Source organism: Pararge aegeria, chromosome 27 (genome assembly GCF_905163445.1).
Source record: "Pararge aegeria chromosome 27, ilParAegt1.1, whole genome shotgun sequence".
NCBI classification, from domain to species: Eukaryota; Metazoa; Arthropoda; class Insecta; order Lepidoptera; family Nymphalidae; genus Pararge; species Pararge aegeria.
Window position 1 is genome coordinate 6,521,778 of NC_053206.1, and position 21,112 is coordinate 6,542,889.

The following is a 21,112-nucleotide window of genomic DNA, read 5'->3' on the forward strand; positions in this document are numbered from 1 at the left end:
CCAGCATGCAACATGCTACATGTATGCAAAATGGTATACCCAACATAGGTTACAAACAAACAAAGAGACATATTAGTGCATTAAACATATTAGCATGGATGAACACAATTATCATAGTTCTGTCTTATCCACTTGCTCATGTTTCTTTTATATAAACCTTGTAATGACAATAAATACTGGATATAAATAAAAGAATTAAAAAATTTATTCCAGTCGTTCGGAAGTTATACGCGTATATATATTTTGCAGATTCATTTTTATTTATACAAGTGGTCCACCTATTGACCCATCAGTCAAAATTCATCTATAATTAATTTAACTTATAAGTTTGAACATTAGGTTCTATTTTTAAACATTATTTCTTCTTTAAATCACAGATTCTGCTAAGGCTACACTGTTTATCTCATTTTTTCATACAAACTATAATCCAAAAAATGGTTTAAAAAGAGTATATGTGTGTATATATTATGTATGTATCAAATACATGGTAGTGTGTGTAATGTTTTTTTATCAGTTCAATGCATATTTTATTAATAATTTAAACAAAATATTAGCATTCTGCAATCCTCCATATAAACTACAAGTGTGGGAAATTTCCGCGCTTTTTCGTTAAAAGGTACAAAAATGAAAAAAAGATTATGATTTATCCTATTGAGGATAAAATTATAGTTATTTTTTTTTTTTAATTTTTGCGCAGTTTCTGGATCCATTTCACACAGTGTCGTTTTCAATTGTTTTATTATAGTTTCAAAAATATTTAAGTCCGCACGGTGGCCACCGTTCCATTCTTCAAGTTCTCTATGAATTTCAGTCCATTCTTTACTGTTTTCAGGTTTAGTTAAGTTTTTATTTTAAAATGTCTAATATGTTTTGAAAGGCCATTGTGTTATTTGCTGTTTTGTTATCAGCACTATCGATTATAACAAATGGATGGTTTTTGTTACTTATAACCTTTTTAAGAATTAAAAGAATAGCTGTTATAAACAACGGATTAGATCGTGTGAAAACCGGCGTGCCTCTGAGTTCTTCACAATATCCTCAAAAGTATGTGAAGTCTACCAATCCGCACATGGCCAGCGTGATGGACTACGGCCTAAGCCCTTCTAAGGGTGACATGTACCTATCTATAGCGGGCCGCTTTTGGTTTGTTAATGTAGATGATCATGCAGGTTTCTTAGGAATTATGTGATGAAGAGTAAACAGAAGAGAATGTTTCGAGATTAATCCCTACAGAAAAAATTGGTTGCCTGTAAAGTCGGTATACGGGCGAAAGTTTTACGTGACAACGACTTTGAGTGGTAAAATAATTTTAATGTGAATATTCATTCGTATAGTAGGAAGAAGGATGAAATAATAGTAACAATTTAAAACATTTATTTATACAAAGAATTATATTTAAAACATTAATTTATACAAAGAATCTCGCACTGAATTTCATATTAACAAAATTTTATTTTTACCTTTACACATACATACGTATTTATATACAAATATACATACAATAACTTGCAATACATTTGCGTACAATGAAACAGCGTTTACTACAAAGGGACGCGTGCCTTTCACTTTTTATGTCTGTCTCTCTCGCTCTTAGGCGGGCTAACCATGCCCGAGTGGAAGGGACGCGTGCCTCTCACTCGCTCTCATTGTGAGCGCATAACGTGAGCGGAGCGTAACGCAGTTTCTTGAAGTGTCACCCGGCAAACCAATTTATAAGACGTTGTCACGTCAAAAATACAGCAAACTACCCATCGACCGTGTTTAGATTTCATTTGACAAACCTCATCGACTCCCACCCATCCCTAGCAACATCGAACCTTATGAAAACCTACATAATTACGAAAACAACATTGTGCTAGTGTCTATTTCTGGCAACATATCAAACCCATAAGTCAAAAGAGTACAAAATAATGCATTGCATTGCTTTTTTAGGTCATGCTCATGCCGTCTATATCTATGGACCAAAATCTGTACTCACTGCTTGTAATATTCACACGTAATACGCATTTGATTTGTAAATGTTGTTTACAATTTTGTATCAGTTTGGCTCTAAAAAAGGTGAAGAAAGATTGTAATTATTAAAGCCTGAAAGATTGAAATTATTAGCTAGGTAGTTATGCCTACTGTCTACATTGTTATTTTGCAAACACTAAGTAAGTTAATTTTGCTATATTTATCAGTTAGACGTGTTTTTGAAGTGTTTTTGTTAGACTAGCCGGTGGGGTCGGTTTATCAGTTTATCATATGGGGCTTTGATACAGTATAGGGAGAACCACAGGAAATGAGGAAACAACTACAGCGCAATTCTAATTTAGCGTATCTCTTGATTTAACAAATTCTTCATAATCCCTTTGAATTTTCCTTATGAGTCAATGTTAATTATTGTGAACAACGAACACACACACAACGAATTTTCAAGTATCATAAAAAGGCTGAATACCTCTAATTTGACCACTAGACCAGAACTTCTAAACCTGGGCGCCGTAGAAAGTATAAACGTGCGTTGCTAGTCGCTCCTTCTATACTTCAAAAAATGAAGAATTTTTTTTTATAGTTCTGCAATGTTGTCCCACACTTTGAAAAATTGCGTGGTCACCAATCAGCCATTCCATTGTTGATGTAGATTTATTTAACTTAATTCTTTGTTAAAATTTATTATCTATTACAACTACCAACAACTAGCTAACGTTCAAGTACCTATTTATTTTCACTAGCTAGGTCAGAGCGCGGGCGCCGCAGCAGATTCGTTAACTTTTAAGTGCGCCGCAGGCTTAATAAATAAAATAAATCAATTTATAAATATACTACGACAATACAGACATTGCTGTTTAGCCCCAAAGGAGATGTCTCTTAAAAAATTCAAAGTTTGTATTAAGCGTAAGCTTATAAAAAAGTCCTATTATAGTATAAAGGACTACATAATCGATAAAAAAGCTTGGGTGTGAATTATTGCTCCAACCAGGTTGCTCTTCTAATAATTTTAAATGACATTGTGAGATGGTGTTAACAAAAAAAAACACCCGGCTAAGTTTGTTGTGGGCTTCTTCTTAGATCAGGATGCGTTTGGAACCCTCGTAGGTTTAGTTTCAAGTTTACGAAAGTGGTTATCGCCATAATCTCAGTACTGTGTAATTCTTATGTACACATCAAAGTGCCACCTACTTGAATAAAGATATTTTTGATATTGACTTTGACTTTAAGCGTAGCTTTTGTTATGGGTACTAAGATTACTGAATAAAGTTATGAAAAAATATACATAAATACTTGTAAAATACAGATAAACACCCAGATGCAGAAAATTAGGGTGGGTGCAGAGGGCTATCACCACATTGCACAATATTAAAACTTGTAACTGCCTCTTTATTCTAGTAGTAAGAAGTATGCAGCAGATCCCTGGGTCAGACCAATAAAAAGTATTGGGCTTATTAATTTTTTTTAATACTAGTCCAAAGTTGATGGCGGTTATTCAAGGTGAGCATTAAGCTGTCAGTCTGACAGATTAATGCATCAGTTGTGTTGGAGCTGACGTCCAATTGGACTGTGAGAGTGAGGGAATAGGATTATAACACATACACTTTGCACTATAATATCTCCCCAATAGTGGGAAAATACCAAAGATAGACTACCGTGTCTGCAGTAGTGTGCATAGAGGGTATGCATAGGGTATGCAGATGATACAGAATGAAGAAAATCTCCAGTACAAGTTAAAAATACTAAAGGGTAGGCTGTATGTCACATATAAGTATCTACATCATTTGTTTACCTTTTCTTAACAAAAGTAAAACCAAGTGGGTAGTTTAATTATCACATGTATAGACTGTCAAGTTTTGCTACTAGCTTAATAAACGTGTTACTATCCAATATCGTATTATTTATACATAACTAGCGACCCGCCCCGGCTTCGCACGGGTGCAATGCTGATACTAAATTAAATACACTACAGAAAAACTATGAACGTTGTATATAAAAACATAGCGGCCCGCTCCGACTTTGCACGGGCATAAAATATATATGCCTATGTCACTCAATGAAAACATGATTAAAATCGATCCAGTATTTTTGATTCATTCATTACTGCCCTTGGCCTGCACGCATTAAATTTGGAGTAAAACAATTCCTCTTTCCCTATACTTACTATGAAGATTTCCTGCTATCTTTGGAATATCTAAATTCATACAATTTTTATTACATTACACACTTTTACTTATTCACTTTTTACATTTTTACCTAGGTATTTATTTTATTTTTACAACAATTAATATATTACAGGATGTCTTTATACACAACGTTCACAGCTTTCTTTTCATTAGACAATACAAACATGTTTTCTCTTGAGGTTACTCTTGAAAGAGCGACATACAGTTGGCCATGTGAAAAACAGTCAACGCTCAAATCTAAGCCTGCAACGTTGAAGGTTTGACCTTGCGATTTATTAATGGTCATTGCAAAAGATGATATTTATTCTATTCTTTTCTTTTTTTTTTACTGAAATAACTTAAACTACGATTTTAATGAAATCAACTTAAAATACGATTTTAATTAAATTAAAAACACCTAAAAAATAATTTGCCATGCGTGTGACTAAAAACAAAAGATAATCTACAATCATCAAGAACAAAAGATAGCTATATTCTATTAAGTTTTTTTTGAAAATAATTTCCTTATTATTAAATTAATTGATTATTATTTATCGTATCTTATAATTATTAACTGATACGTTGTCGCGCTGAAAAGCACGTTTTTATCAAGTACTGTTATTTTCCTCGCTAGAGAGCTCCGGCACTGCCCTGTCCGACCGGTACCGCCCGCCGCAAACGCAAATTTTAAATTTGTAATATCTCCGAAAATATTTGTTTAATTTACATGCTGTAAGGAACCATATTGATATATATTAATTGCACACTGTATTTAAGGTACTTAATTCGATAAGGATTAATGCCGTATTGCTTAAAATAGCTTCGTAAATAAGCCATTTTTTCACGTAAAAAGTAAACAATACAAATGGTTAATGTGGGTTATCCCTAAAATATAAACATATACCATCGCGGACTTTTTTGTAGACCTTTTTATGGTGTACATTACTGTAGTACATTAATTTGATCTAACTCGTAGGGTTTAGGCAGCGTTTTTGCTAAATTGCTAAATAAGCCCAAAAAATTAGGTTAATTTACGACATCACGTTAGAAACCTCTAAAATTAGCATTGTTGCCTTAGTATATGATGCATGTATTATACATATAAACCTTCCTCTTGAATCAGTCTATCTATTGGAAAAAACCGCATCAAAATCCGTTGCGTAGTTTTAAAGATTTAAGCGCACATAGGGATATAGGGACAGAAAAGGCGACTTTGTTTTATACTATGTATTGATTGATACTGTTATAACACATACAATGCCTGTCCTTAAGTTTTTTATATACTGGGGATTTTCTTCAAAGTCAAAGTCAAAAATATCTTTATTCAAGTAGGCCCAAAGGTGGCACTTTTGATGTGTGCATAAGAATTACACGGTAGAGAGAAGATGGCGATAACCACATTCGTAAACTTAAAACTAAAGGTTCGCGGGTTCCAAATGCGTCCTGGTCTAAGAAGAAGCCCACAACAAACTTAGCCGGGTGTTTATTTTTTTTTTGTTATCACCATCTTACAATGTCATTTAAAATTATTAGAAGAGCAACCTGGTTAGAGCAATAATTTACAGCTTTTTTATCGATTATGTAGTCCTTTGTACTATAATAGTTCACTTCATTTTATATCATCTGCATACCCTGTGAATACCCTCTATTTATGCCACTGCATGTCTGATATCAAAATTCAAATTCAAAATTCATTTAGTTGTTTCAGATGATAGCTGCTAAAACAAAAACAATAGTACAAGAACTGTATAATAATAGGACATTATGTTTGGACCTATCACAAGTTTAGTTGGTAAGTTATGAATCATGCTAACTGGTTATTTTTAATTTTCCATTATGTTCTCTGCTTATTATTATATTGTCTATGTTGTCATAACTTTTCAGTTGTTATAGATTAGTTGTTGGGACTACAGCTTCACTTTAGCACTTTTTTCTGTCCTATATTATATTTATATATAAATACTAGCTGTTGCCCGCGATTTCGTCTACTTTTGTTTTTGTTTTTCGAAAGACATGTGCCTCATAAATGTGGCAGCACTTTATGTATTTCGGATAGCTAAGCCTGGTGTAAAATCGTCAAACACTTTCATCCCCTCTCCCCGGAGAACTGAGCTTAATTTCGGGATAAAAAGCATCCTATATTACTTCTAATACCTTCAGGAATATGTGTACAAAGTTTCGTGATGATAGGTTAAGTAGTTTTTGCGTGAAAGCGTAATTATTGCTTTTATTTATATTTTATTAATTTAAATGTAACTTCTATTGTTATTTAATGTTGAAAATTGTTAAAATGATTAACAACAAATGTTTGAACGCCAATCTTGGCATATGTGATACTATAATCTTGGGATATGTGACACCCTTGCTGCATGTACCATATTCAAGCAAAAAAAAATTGATTGATTCACTAGGTGAACAATCTGTCATTTGACCGTACTTTTCATAGTAGCAACTAAGTAAGTTGAAGGAGTTTTGTCATCTATCTCCAACCACATTCATATCTACACAAAGTTTGGATACATATTATAACCTCTATAGTACAAAAATAATTATTTAAATCGTTTATTATTGTCCGAGCTATGGTGTAAAATCGTCAAACAATTTCATCCCCTCTCCCGAAGGAACCGAGCTTAATTTCGGGATAAAAAGCATCCTATATTAATTCTGATACATTCAGAAATATGTGTACAAAGTTTCATGATTATCGGTTAAGTAGTTTTTGCGTGAAAGCGTAACATACTAACTTACATTGACATTTATAATATTAGTAGGGAAGTAGGGATTATATGATTTTATGTCAATAGTCTGTTTTTGTTTTGATAAAAAAAAAAAAATATATCTTGTTAAATGTCAGTGTGATCTTTTCAGCTACAGGTACTGCGAAATTTGAGTATGAACCTGTATTTAGTGACGAAGAGATCTACAATATATATGGCAGCACCAATGGTTCTACCAAGATCGTCTTACAAAGTATTACTTGTATGAAGGTATCAGTTACTCTTTTTTTACCAACCCTTCAAGTTTCTTTTTCGTAATAATTGACAGACCAAGAGGTATCATGGATTTAAAATTTGTCATAGTTTAAAGCAATTATTCGAGCACTTTTATTTTTTAGTGGCAAATTTACTATACACCCACTGGCGCACCCACAGCCACTTCCACTGCCACAACCCTCTCCTACAGGCACACAAACAGCCACTCCCAGTGCAACCTCCCCTACCACACCCACAGACACTGCTACAATCAAAGGCACACCCACTGCCGCTTCCAAAGCCACACCCTCTGATGCTCCCACACCCACAGCCACTTCCACTGCCACAACCCTCTCCCACAGTCACACAAACAGCCACTCCCAGTGCAACCTCCCCTACCACACCCACAGACACTGCTACAATCTTAAGCACACCCACCGCCGCTTCCACAGCCACAATCACTGCCACTTACGCAGCCACTACCACTGCCAAAGCCACAGCCCCGCCCAGTGCACATAACAGCCACTCCGAGTGCAACCCCCCTACCACACCCACAGACACTGCTACAATCTAAGGCACACCTAATGCCGCTTCCAAAGCCACACCCACTGCTGGTCCCACAGCCACAACCACTGCCACTCTCACAGCCACTTCCACTGCCACAACCCTCTCTCACAGGTACACAAACAGTCACCCACAGACACTGCTACAATCTTAAGGCACACCCTCTGCCGCTTCCAAAGCCACACCCACTGCTGCTCCCACAGCCACAACCACTGCCACTCCCACAGCCACTTCCACTGCCACAACCCTCTCCCACAGGCACACAAACAGCCACTCCCAGTGCAACCTCCTCTACCACACCCACAGACACTGCTACAATTTAAGGCACACCCACTGCCGCATCCAAAGCCACACCCACTGCCAAAGCCACAGCCCCGCCCAGTACCACAGCCATACCCACTGCCACACCCACAGCCATTCACAGTGCCATTTTGTGTGGAATCTTGGAATTGAATTTTTTTTATTGTATAGAATTCTACTAATCATTTGATGAAAAAAACCATTTAAGTCCTCCTGCACTTTTTCTAAATGTTTTAGGAGTACGAGTCTAAATCGTTCGAAGAACTTCGCTTGGAAGACTGCCTAGCGGGCCGAGGGGGACTCCCCTGGATAAAGTCCGGAGTATTCCAGCAGACTAAGGACAAACCGATATTCGGAGGATCCCGTGAGTTAATTTCTAAAACTCACATCTCCCATTCTCTCCAACCCCCCACACCTCCCTTTCTCTCTTCTCCCTTTTTCCCTTTCTCTCTTTCACACCCCCTTACTCTTCCCTCTCCCTCCATCCATCTGCCCACTTTCTCTACCTGTCTCTCCACCCCCGCAGATCCCCAACCCGCGCTGTAGCTTAGATTTATTAGTATGTATGTTCCAGCATTCGGTCAAGACGCGACTACCAGCGAGCCTGGTGCCTTCGGTCAACAAGTGACGACTTGCGCGTCTAGCGTCTTCGGTCAACTCACGACTACTAGTTCGGCTAGTGCAATCGGTCAACATGCGACTACTTGTGCGCCTAGTGTATTCGGTCAACCCTCGACTACCAGCGCGCCTAGTGCCTTCAGTCAGCAACCGATGACTTACGCGTCTAATGTGTTCGGTCAACCCTCAACTACTAGTGCACCTAGTGCCTTCGGTCAACAAGCGACGTCTTACGCGTCTAGTGTCTTCGGTCAACCCACGACTACCAGTGCGCCTAATGCCTTCGGTCAACCTACGATTACCAGTGCGTCTAGTGTCTTCGGTCAACCCACGACTACCAGTGCGCCTAGTGCCTTCGGTCAACAAGCGACTACTCGTGCGCCTAGTGTCTTCGGTCAATCCGCGATTACTTGTGCGCCTAGTGTCTTCAATCAACCCGCGACTAATGTCTTCGGTGGAGGCATCGGAACCACCTCCAGCTTCGGACAGACCTGTTAGTATCTAGGCACAAACACCGTCATCATGATGTTAATTTTACAGATCTGTATGGATTTTCAGTGAAGACTCCCTCCGATTCGCCGTCATCCAGCGCAGTACCTTAAGCCTACAGCGTCCATCGATCCTCCCCTTATCCTAAGCTTATGGCCACACCATATAGGCCACAGCGCCCCGTGTTTTTTTTTAATTTTATTACACTACAAGTTTGCCCTTGACTGCAATCTCACCTGGTGGTACGTGATGATGCAGTCTAAGACTGTAGCGGGCTAACCTGTTAGGGAGTATGCAGCAGCAGTTATATTTAACCATACCATCATAGCATTTAGTTTAACTTAACTCCGGTTTATTGCCCCGACATACATGGGAGTCGCCATCAGTGGACCTAAGTTAAATATCACGTCATTTGGGCGTGCCATCATTCGACTCATCTTGTAAGTTTGTTTCAGCGTTCGGTCAACCCGCGAAGGCTAACACGTCTTGTGCCTTCGGTGGAGGCTTCGGATCTACCTCATGCTTCGGGCGGACCAGTCAGTTTCCATGCCGAAATATGCGCGTGAATGCTCAAACCTGCACACCATGCATGCCACAGGTCGGAAGCCTATTCAATGCATGCATGCATGCAGGGAGCATGCACGTCTGTGTATTCCCATGCAGAAACCAAACTTGGGAGGAAACGGAAAACTGTCTGACTAGTGGCACTAAAATACACACGTGCATGTTCAACTCAAATCAAATATATTCCAGAAATTTTCCCAAAGAAATTTTAGGTATAGTTTATAACATTTTCGGCAACGCGAGAATGGCTTTCGAACATGCGTTAGCGAGGTTTGACGACGCTACCAAAATGATCGAGAATATTCGTATTGATTACCTATTACCACTCGGGCGCACGATCGTGATAACCGAATTCAATGCCTCGAAGGATGCGTTCGATCAATCCGTAAGGGAGTTTGCGCTGGCATCGAACGCTTATGATTTTGTCTGCATCAATAATATTAATGTCAGCAATATACAAACGTTTAGAAACGCAATCAGTTATTTGAAAAATGCGGGTAATAAGTTCGCAAAAACTGACGCTTTCATAAAAACAACAAGCAATACAACCATGTCTAGCGTTTACTATATTTCTACCATAACGGACAGTGGTGCTTTCTATTCAGCCAAAAATGCCATTGCATACGCTAACCATGCGATTGAAATGGCTCGTCGACATCTCGCTGAACTTTTCCCATTTGAGACATACGCGGCGAAAGACAGATTTACTTTCGGTAATGTGTCGGGTAGTTCTATTAATCCCTATTTGAGTTTTGGTTCAGCGCCTAATTGCTCTGAAACAGGTGCAAAGACTAAAAGTATGTTTGGTCCTAAACCTAGTTTTCTATTTGGTACACCAAATAAAACCGGTCCCGAGATACCCAGCGATCCAACGTTTGGTACAAACCCAACTCTTTCGTTTGGTTCTAAACCAACCGTTCCGTTTGGTATGAATACTAGTACAGGGAATAATACCAGTGCCAAGACAAATTGCGATCCAAGTATTGGTACAAATCAAAATCTTTCGTTTGGTACTAAACCAAGCATTCCGTTTGGTATGAATACCAGTACAGTAAATAATACCAGTTCCAAGACAAATAGCGATCAAACTTCTGGTACAAATCCAACTTTTTCGTTTGGTATAAATACTGGTACAGTGAATAATACCAGTGCCAAGACAAATAGCGATCCAACTATTGGTACAAATCCAACTCTTTCATTTGGTACTAAGCCAAGCGGCCCCTTTGGTATGAATACTAGTACAGTGATTAATACCAGTGCCAAGACAAATAGCGATCAAACTTCTAGTACAAATCCAACTCTTCCGTTTGGTATGAATACTAGTACAGTGATTAATACCAGTGCCAAGACAAATAGCGATCCAACTATTGGTACAAATCCAACTCTTTCATTTGGTACTAAGCCAAGCGGCCCCTTTGGTATGAATACTAGTACAGTGATTAATACCAGTGCCAAGACAAATAGCGATCCAAGTATTGGTACAAATCCAACTCTTTCGTTTGGTACTAAACCAACCATTCCGATTGGTATCAATACTAGTACAGTAAATAATGCTAGTACATACAACATTAAAACTGACCGAACTAGTTTTACAAATACCGGCATTGCTTTGGGGCTACCCGAATTTGACGTGAAAGCCGACTTCTCTAACAATTCTGGTGGTGTAGTAAGAAATATGAATCAAAATACTATTGCCCCTTATTCTCATCATATTCGTCGTGACACTGATCAACAAAGCTTAAATTCTAGACATAACAGTTTGAACTTTGATAAAGGATACCCTATATCTGGAGAAATTAGTCTTAAGGGTGATTTAAATGGACTGAATACTGTATTTCTTAGTCTTAAGATTAGTAAAGATGACCCTAATTCTGAAAATATCAGTCTAAAGATTAACGAAAGTGGCTGTAATACGGCGGATGATAGTATTGATATTGATAAAGTTCGTCATATATCAGGAGACACAGCACTTGAGATAGATAAAAAAGATCCAAATTTTAGAGAAATTAATTTTATAAATGATAAAATTGCTCCTAATAATGGAGATACGGACTTGACGATTAATCAATTCGTTTGTAATCCTAGAAACATTGTCAAGATAAATCAAGATTGCCCTAATTCGGGAGATACCAATTTTAGCCATGATAAAGTCGGTAATAATTCTGGAGATGCCGGTGGACGCCATGCTCAATCAAAAATTCCTATGACTACCAAAGGTGAAACTGATTCTGCAGATACTGGTCTTAAAATTGCGTCCGATGGCCTTAATTGTAAAGATACGACAAATAGGTATGATGCAGATGGGCTTAAATCCGAAGATATTAATTTTAAGCAAATAGATGGTCCTAATTCTGGAGATACTGGTAGGCATAATGCCGAAGACGCGAGTCCTAACTCTGCTAAAGATGAGACTTCTGCTGTAGATGTTGGCCTTAAGATTTCTTCTGATGTCCTAAATTATAAAGATAAGAACCTTAAGTATCATACAAGTGAGCTTAAATTTGGAAATATAAGTCTCAAGAATATAGGTGACCCTAGTTCTGAGGTTACTGGTGGTCGCAATGCTGAAGATGGAAATCCTGCTAACGATGATACTAATTCTGCAGATGCTGGTATTAAGATTGCGTCAGATACCCATAATTGCATTGATACGAAACTGAATAATCATTCAGGCGAGCTTATAATTGGGAATGTAAATCTTAAGCAAGTAGGCAGCCCCAATTCTGAAGGTACTGGTGACCCTAATTCTGAAGAGGCAAGTCCTAAGACTGCTAAAGATGAAACTACTACAAATGCCAGCCTTAAGATTAATTTTGACGCCCTTCTTTCTAAAGATACGAATCTAAAGTATCAAAGTCATTCAGGTAAGTTTAAATGGGGAGATATCAATTCCAAGAATAAAGGTGATTCTAATTCTGGACATACTGGTGGTAAAGATACTTGTAGTAAATCTGCTGAAGACTTGAATTAAATTCTAAATATACGGCTCCTAATAATGGGACAGGCTAACAGTGGAGTTAAATAAAACTATTAAAAAAGGTCGCATCACCCCCTTTATCTATACTCGGTAAAGGAAACAGTGGGATTTGGAGAATTTCATTGCAGATTGGTGGGCGGTGCTATTTATATTTTTTAACAAAAACCCCTATTAGTTATAATTAATAGTGATATTAAATTGTTATTGTGTATACTCATAATATTTTATGGTATTGTTTTTAAATGTTTAATTAATATCATAGTTACATAAATTCCCAGAATACAGAAAGATCTTTATTCTGGGAATTTATGATGTACTGCAGAATGGGGTTCAGGCAAAACTGATCAATGATGTCAAATTTATAACATTGTTAATAACATTGTTTATTTTGTTTGTTTGATTCTTATTATTATTATCGATATGCTATACAAGTGTTGATGTATGTTATGTATAGGCATGGCGATTATTGGTTTAATATGTTGCCATAATTATTTTTGGGTAAATTTTTCCTCACTACTGCCAACTCTATTTTTGACAAGCATGTATTCTATTATCAAAATTTTGTCTCTTAATTTGGCGTAATTTGTTTGATGGGATATGAAAAGAGACAAGAATAGTTTACTTTGGCTTCGTCTGTTTCGTAGCTACGTCTTTAGAACTCGCATATGGTTACGTGTTTTTGACAATCGTTTGAAAAGAATACCACTCTTGTATGTATAGTCACTGATGGCGATCATTGATTTAATATAATAAATAGTAATAATAATAATAAATAAATATACTAAGACAATACACACATTGCCATCTAGTCTCAAAGTAAGCGTAGCTTGCGTAATGGGTACTAAGATAACTGATGAATAATTTAATGAATAGTGGTCCTCTGGTGGTACCTACCTATGATAGATTAAGTATAAAGTTTATTTTTAATAGAATATAAATTTTTATAATTATGTTAAACATAAATTTTATGTTACATTATTTTTTTAAATAAATAAAAAGGTTTATGGAGCTGTTATTATGAATGTGCCTTTTAAGTGTTTGTATCACAAATCCTCTACTATATTATGCTGATTGGAATCCTCTTTTATCTTTGGTTTGGTGTTTGTTATAGACTAATCAAACACATTCACAATTATTGCGTATTTATTTATTTTCCTATGCCCGTCCGTCAGAAATAGCTTGAACCCTGGATGCAAGCTATCGTGGCAAATTATAAAAATTAAAATTAAATAGCCGATTCTGTAACGTTGACTAAAGTCAGCAAATGGATGGGTGATAGACTTTGTTCCTTAAAAAAAATCTAGACAACCTATCATGTCAATTCTGTAAATGGCATATATCTACAAATTGTACAAAAGCTCGGTTTATTAACAAAAGCGTTAATAAACCGAGTGAACACCAACAATTTTAGTATGAGGTCACGCCCTCATATTATGTGGCACGAGGTTTGCTGCTGTCTGCTGAGGAGTTCTGTCCGTCAGTAATGATATTCGCCTGGCCTTTCCAAAATTTAGGCAGATATAAACAGCTCAAGCGATAAGGCTGCCTTTTGTATTCTACTCCAGCCTTTGTGTTCCTCTCTATTCGTCCTTTATTTTCCTAACTGTGTAGTGGTGTACAAAAAAAAATTTAAATAAATAAAAAAACATATGTTTTAGATATGAAAGAGGTGTAAAATCGATAATTTTATTAAGTCCCTATTCGGAAAGAACCTTTTGTTTTTCGGGTCTTAATATTAGCCCGAAGTATCTGCTATAACTCAGTTTAAATAGCATACCTATAATATATTATAGATCCGTTCAAAAGTTTTCGGGTGATGTGCGAACAGACGACAGTTAAACATGAATATTGTTTTGGCAGAACCCACATCAATATTTATGTTTGCCTTAATTAAAATTTTATATCTTTTTAATTAACTGGCATCGTCCCGTCAGTTTTACTAAAAGTGTGGATAGACATTCTTATTTTAGACCAAAGGGTTGTTGTACGTCTATGCATTATATTATTTTAATTTGTTTAATGGCCTTTATACAGTCTTTATAGCCTAACTTGAAAATATAAATATTACAATAAATAATTATTATAATTTCCCTATAAAGACAATAAATTAATAGAGTGAATATTTATTAATTTTACTGTGGCCTGTCCTGTTGAAATTTATATTTGGTGAGCCTACTCTAACAATATTTATATTTGGCGCTTCTTTTAAGAGTTACCCTAATGCAAATGTTGCGCCATCCTAATTTAATACATTTTGACGACACTTTTTCATATACACAGATGACTCTCCTTACCTCTACCCTCCATAATTTTACGAAAAAAAATCTGAATATACCTCTATTATGGAGGGTAGAGGTAAGGAGAGTCATCTTATATGGGAGAAAAGTTGAAAAAGTGTCCAAAGTAGTTAATTATTGAGAATTTCAACAACTTACGTTGTACAAAATATTGTGGTAAATATAACCATACTTCCTTGTTTATTTTTCAAGCCTACTCTAACAATATTTATATTTGGTGCTTCTTTTAAGAGTTACCCTGATGCAAATGTGGCGCCATCCTAATTTAATACAGTTTGACGACACTTTTTCATATACACAGATGACTCTCCTTACCTCTACCCTCCATAACCTCTAGGTTAAATATTGTTAGAGTAGGCTTGAAAAATAAACAAGGAAGTATGGAGATACAAGGAAGTAAGGTTATATTTACCACAATATTTTGTACAATGTAAGTTGTTGAAATTCTCAATAATTAACTACTTTAGTCGATAATGACATTAAATTTTTTAACTCGGCATACTTCAATTCATCTACGATTGCTACATTCATACCATACCCTGTACATCCACCAGCGCCATTGTGGAGGATTTTTGAACTGTTATTTAGCGCAACAACTGGACACTTTTTCAACTTTTCTCCCATATAAGATGACTCTCCTTACCTCTACCCTCCATACTCTATACGCTATGTGCCTATCTATGCTCTTTGTCCTAGTCTATTAGTCTATGTTTATGTCGCAGGCAGAAATAGTTGTGGGCTTGTTATTGTGGAATTACGAACAATTATTTTCAACATTACAGTGATTTAATGATTTCTATCACCATCATTAAAGTGAGTTTTTATTTTTGGTCACAATTGTTCTTTTTTTGGTATCTAATATCACCTTAAAACTTATGCGAGTTATGTTTAACCTCATCTTGAATAACCGCCGTTTTCAAGCTTTACTTATTTGGTAAATTCTTTAAACTTGCGAAATAATATAGATCAGCGCAATAAGCACATGGTGTTATTGCAACGTATGAATAAGAAATTCATTTATATTCGTTATTAAATTTATTAATTTACTAAATACCTCCTTCAAAATGTTACAAAAATGAGTCGTCAACTAAAATTTGTACTTTCGTTTGGTTTGTAGTTCGTCATTCCAGTTTGGTACCTCGACAGTTTATTGATACGATACAGTTTTATTATTATTACTCATTACTATTTTATTAGTACTTTGTGCCCACTTGGCACAGATAAAGCCATAAATAAGAATTGAATTGAAAGCGATCATATCAAGTACTTACTTACACATAAATGTTATACCACCATATATACATAATATATGTTGTACCACCTACCAAGCATCTATAGAATTTTTTTCTACGCCTTTAGAAGAGAACTCTATATAGCAATAAGGCCACCAAATACCTTCTTACTTAACACTATTATATTTGTATTTTACAACTTTACAATAAAAGTGCGTTCATTCATTCATACTTAGGCCTTATATAAGCACTTTTGAAACATCATGTATGCTGTTCGTAGTGACTACCACCAGTTTATAAGGCAAATTCTGTCAAGTAGAAGGCGACGGAAATCTTAGCTGTGATCTTTTCAAACATCATTTTACAATTTAACAATCATAATTATTGAAAGAAAAGAAAGAAACTTTACTCTATTGCACATTAAGAAGTAAGTTAGCTCAATTGGTTTAGTCGTACAATTGAGAATATTGATGGAAAAAGTTATTGGTGAATTTTCTTGCCTGTTCCTAATGGATTGTTCCCACAGTATACTCAATACAAACAGACAGACTTGGCTGTTTCCCAAATGCTTATATAGAAGGTAGGATTGATATATAAAATGTTTTTAAAATAAATACAGTGTAATCTCACTAATCCGGCACTATTAAAAACCAGAGGGTACCGGATTATTGGAATGTTCGGATTACAGGGTTATACTGAAAAAGTCATCGGTAATAAATAAAATAAAGCATTTCATAGAGAGAATAAATGTATGTAATCCGTTTATTTGACATTTTTAACTATAAACTAGTCACACTTGAAAGAAACAATACGTTAGCACGTTAGATAAGTTTTGAGGTTATACTGCTAGTCGATGACGCATCGACCAAAGCGCACAGGTATAGAGGGGATAGGGAGGCATGGGCGGAGGGTGCCGGATTATTGGACGTGCCGATCTATCGAAGTGCCGGATCAGTGAGATTATACTGCAATATCTAATATTGTTCCATCAAATATCACTTGCTTCAATGGTGAAGGAAAACATAGTGATGAAAACTGCATGCAAGTTCTACATAATGTTCTCAATGGTATGTGGAGTCCACCAATCCGCACTGGGCCAGTCAGTGGACTACAGCCTTCCCATTGTGGGAGGACTCCTGTGCTGTGTAGTGGGCCAGTAATGGGTTGATATGATCAGACTTAACGCCTACGCCTCAGGTTTATAGACACAGTGCAGCATGTTGCAGGATTTCTTGCATGCAGTTGCTGTGTTAATAAGTGACTAGCTGTTGCCCGCCACTCCATCTGCTGTTTGGTTTTGTTTTTTGTATCGCTCAACCTTAATGAGGGGTTTGCTGTTGTCCGCTGAGCAGTTCTGTCCTCTATCTCCAACCACATTCTACACAAAGTTTGGGCAAAATTAAACACATATTATAACCTCTATAGTACAAATATAATTATTTAAATAGGTTATAATTTATCGGTTATAATTTGTTGGAGTTATGGTGTAAAATCGTTAAACACTTTCATCCCCTTTGCCAAAGGAACCAAGCTTAATGTTGGTATATAAAGTATTCTATATTACTTCTAACACTTCCAAAAATACGTGTACAAACTTTCATGAGGATCGGTTAAGTAGTTTTTGCGTGAAAGCGTAACAAACAAACTTACATTGACATTTATAATATTAGTAGGGATAGTTTCCCTATAAACTCAGCAACTTTGTAGTGGGCCAGTAAAGTTGATGTAATGATGAATATTGTTTCAGACACCATGGTACTCTGAAATACAAAGAAACAGGCATCCAAATTCAAATATATAAGAACAAGGGCAGAGCTTCATCATGTTTCAAAAACAGACTTTTGGAGGCACGAGTACTGGATTCGGTGAGTTTGAGCGTTTTTTTCATATGTTTCTTGCTTTATTTCTTGTTGGTGGGATGAAATCTATAAAGAGCACTTTGTCATTGAAGTCATTTTGGGACATAAAACAAACTACTGAGCAACAGATATAAATGTAGTACAACAATAGAAACATCGCCATCTAGCCCCAAAGTAAGCGTAGCTTGTGTTATGGCTACTAAGATGCCTGATGAATATTTTTATAAAATTTATACATAAATACTTAGAAAATACATATAAACACCCAGACACTGAAAAATATTCATGTTCGTCACACAAACATTTTCCAGTAGAGTAAATCGAACCCACGGCCTTGGGCTCAGAAAGCAGGGTCGCTGCAAACTTTGAGGCATGCAGGTTTCCTCACGATGTTTTCCTTCACTGTTGAAGCAAGTGATATTTCAATTGCTCCAAACGCACATTACTTGAAAAGGTGTGTGCTTTGATTCGTACTCTGCCCCCTGCAGCACGGCTAGCATGGGCAGGAGACAATTATATCTACGGGGAAAGGATATAAATTCATCTTCTCCCACAGCTTTATCAACTATCTGAGTACTGGCGCACAAGTGGAAATAATATCCAAATAATATATGTGTATTAATAAACGAGGGCAAACTTCTCTTATTCCATGTTCCAGTGATTTAGCAGGTGGGCACGTTAATTACATGCCTTGTCAGGGGATATAATTTTTTTCTCCCGCCCGTGCTAGCCCTGCAGGGGGCGCTACTACTTGTCCTAGCACGGGCAGATTATATCCCCCGACAAGGGATAGAATTAATGTGCCCACCTGCTAAATCACTGGAACATGTAATAAGAGAAGTTTACCCCCGTTTATTATCCCTATCCCTATCCCTACTAATATTATAAATGTGAATGTAAGTTTGTTTGTTACGCTTTCACGCAAAAACTACTAAATCGATACACATATTTCTGAAGGTATCAGAATTAATATAGGATGCTTTTTTATCCCGAAATTAAGCTCAGTTCTTTTGAGAGAGGTGTAGAAGGTGTTTGACTATTTTATACCATAACGCCGTCAAATGATAACCGATTTGAATAATATTTTTTTTACTTTAGAGTTTATAATGTCCGTTTGATTGTGCCCAAATTTCGTGTAGATATGATGAATGTGATTGGAGATAGAGGACACAACACCTCAGCGGACGGCAGCCAACCCGTCATTTAAGGCTTAGCCATCCTGAATACATAAAGTGCGTAGAATATTACACCTAAATCGAATGCCACATGTCTTTCGAAAAAAAAAAAAAAAACGCAGACGAAGTCGCGGGTAACAGCGGGCAACATATATTATTTGTATATTCAAAATTCAAATAATTCATAATTCAAAATTCATTTATTTCAAGTAGGCCTAATATAAGCACTTTTGAAACGTCAAGTCTGTCTGTGTGTAGTGACTCTACCACCGGTTCGGAAGGACTCTACCGAGAAGAAGCCGGCAAGAAACTTAGCAGTTGCTCTTTTCCAATATCAACAATTTACATTATACATTTTAAAATTCATTTTTTTATTTTGTAAGAGATTAAAGCGGAGCCGGATGCTTCCAAGCAACCTTGTCATTAAAAAATTCATCAATTGTATAATAACCTCGCTGTAATAAATGTGTTTTAACACATTCTTTAAACTTATGCATTGGTAGGTCCAAAATTACATTGGGAATCATATTATAAAAGCGTATACTCAATCCCACAAATGACTTCTGCACCTTTCGCAGACGATACGCAGATGTCACTAATTTATGACCATTTCTTGTAAGTCGAATGTTTATATCCACTTTTTGTTTATAAAGACTAATATGTTGTCTTACAAATACTATATTGTTGTAAATATATTGTGAGGCTACCGGAAGGATATATTATTTGGATATTATTTCCACTTGTGCGCCAGTGCTCTGAGAGTTGATAAAGCTGTGTGAGAAGATAAATTCATATCCTTTCCCCGGTGATATAATTGTCCCCTGCCCACTGGGCTATTGTCTCATGTGCCTATGTTTACTCTGACAAACATGCCCTTCACACCGGAACACAGCTATGCAACAATACTACTTGGCGGCAGAAATCAGCATGACATTTTATAAATTTAAAATGCATATAAAAACTAAAGCTACGGCTCTCCTACCAACTGCAACGCTTCCTACTAGATGACGCTACAGTCGCTATAAGACTGATAGTGAAAGTATGGAGGGTAGAGGTAAGGAGAGTCATCTGTGTATATGAAAAAGTGTCGTCAAAATGTATTAACACGTTGGCTGCTGAAAACACAACGTTTGTGTTTGATAACTACGTAACGCGTGTGCGGCTCGAACACGCTAGGCGTGTTAAAAAAAATGTACCTACAAGGATGCGGCCGAACACGCTGGGCGTGTTTTTTCGGCGTTCTGCGAGTGCGGCAAACACAAACGCTGTGTTGTTTAAATATACTGTTAGAGCGGCCTTTACGCAACAAGGGTGTTATACGTTACCGCAAGTACGTTTTATTAAATATTAGTTAAACGTTAACGCAATTACGTTTTATTATATATTAGACAGTATACCTACTTAAAATTCGTTGTTTTGTGAGTTATCTAATCATTATACATGAGTGTTTTTCCTAATAATTCCCATGCCATCGAGAGAATCGACCATCACACGTATAACTAACAAGTTCATATAAAAAACATGTTTTCGACCAAATATTTGCAACAATAGTATAATACCATCGATCACTAAATAATACCCACCTAGATAATTGCATTGTTTTAAAATATTTTATAGGGACGCGAAATAGATATTGATATCGATATAGGATCGTCGTCCTATATTTTAGCATACTCTACAATGTTTTTCTGCAATAAAGGTATCCGCACCATAAGTTTGACGTCTATTTGTATATTTTCTAATATTTGTACGCCTGAGTTCGCCTGCACTATTTTCATTGGTATCGGTATCGTCAATAATTTATTTTATAAATATCGGTTTGCATTCCATTATACCGACAGAATTACAAAACGATGCATCCGCATCCTTATTTTTTCTTATCGTCTTAAATAAACGTTATCGGTGCGGCCAGCGGTACCAATAAACTAC

General features: G+C 36.5%; 2 protein-coding genes across 5 annotated transcripts in view; both read left to right on the forward strand.

The window, feature by feature from the left end:
* Nucleotides 1-1,960: 1,960 nt before the first annotated feature.
* On the forward strand, nucleotides 1,961-13,642 carry LOC120635653 (uncharacterized threonine-rich GPI-anchored glycoprotein PJ4664.02-like). Of its 4 annotated transcripts, none has more exons than XM_039906706.1 (6): nucleotides 1,961-2,153; nucleotides 5,836-5,928; nucleotides 7,005-7,123; nucleotides 8,210-8,336; nucleotides 8,547-9,083; nucleotides 9,535-13,642. In XM_039906706.1, exons 2-6 carry the CDS (start codon nucleotides 5,901-5,903, stop codon nucleotides 12,612-12,614), a joined length of 3,891 nt encoding a protein of 1,296 aa, XP_039762640.1. In that variant the 5' UTR covers nucleotides 1,961-2,153; nucleotides 5,836-5,900; the 3' UTR covers nucleotides 12,615-13,642. The 4 variants fall into 4 exon arrangements, with proteins under 4 accessions (XP_039762640.1, XP_039762643.1, XP_039762641.1 ...); XM_039906709.1 differs by having other exon boundaries at nucleotides 7,011-7,123; XM_039906707.1 differs by having other exon boundaries at nucleotides 5,845-5,928.
* Nucleotides 13,643-15,597: 1,955 nt separating this feature from the next.
* The window catches only part of LOC120635599 (nuclear pore complex protein Nup98-Nup96), a 72,138-nt gene continuing 66,623 nt past the window's right edge, over nucleotides 15,598-21,112 (forward strand). The window contains exons 1-2 of the mRNA XM_039906611.1: nucleotides 15,598-15,730; nucleotides 17,897-18,014. Of these exons, the coding sequence (XP_039762545.1) occupies nucleotides 17,972-18,014 (43 nt within the window). The 5' untranslated portion in view covers nucleotides 15,598-15,730; nucleotides 17,897-17,971. The remainder of the gene's footprint in view (nucleotides 15,731-17,896; nucleotides 18,015-21,112) is intronic.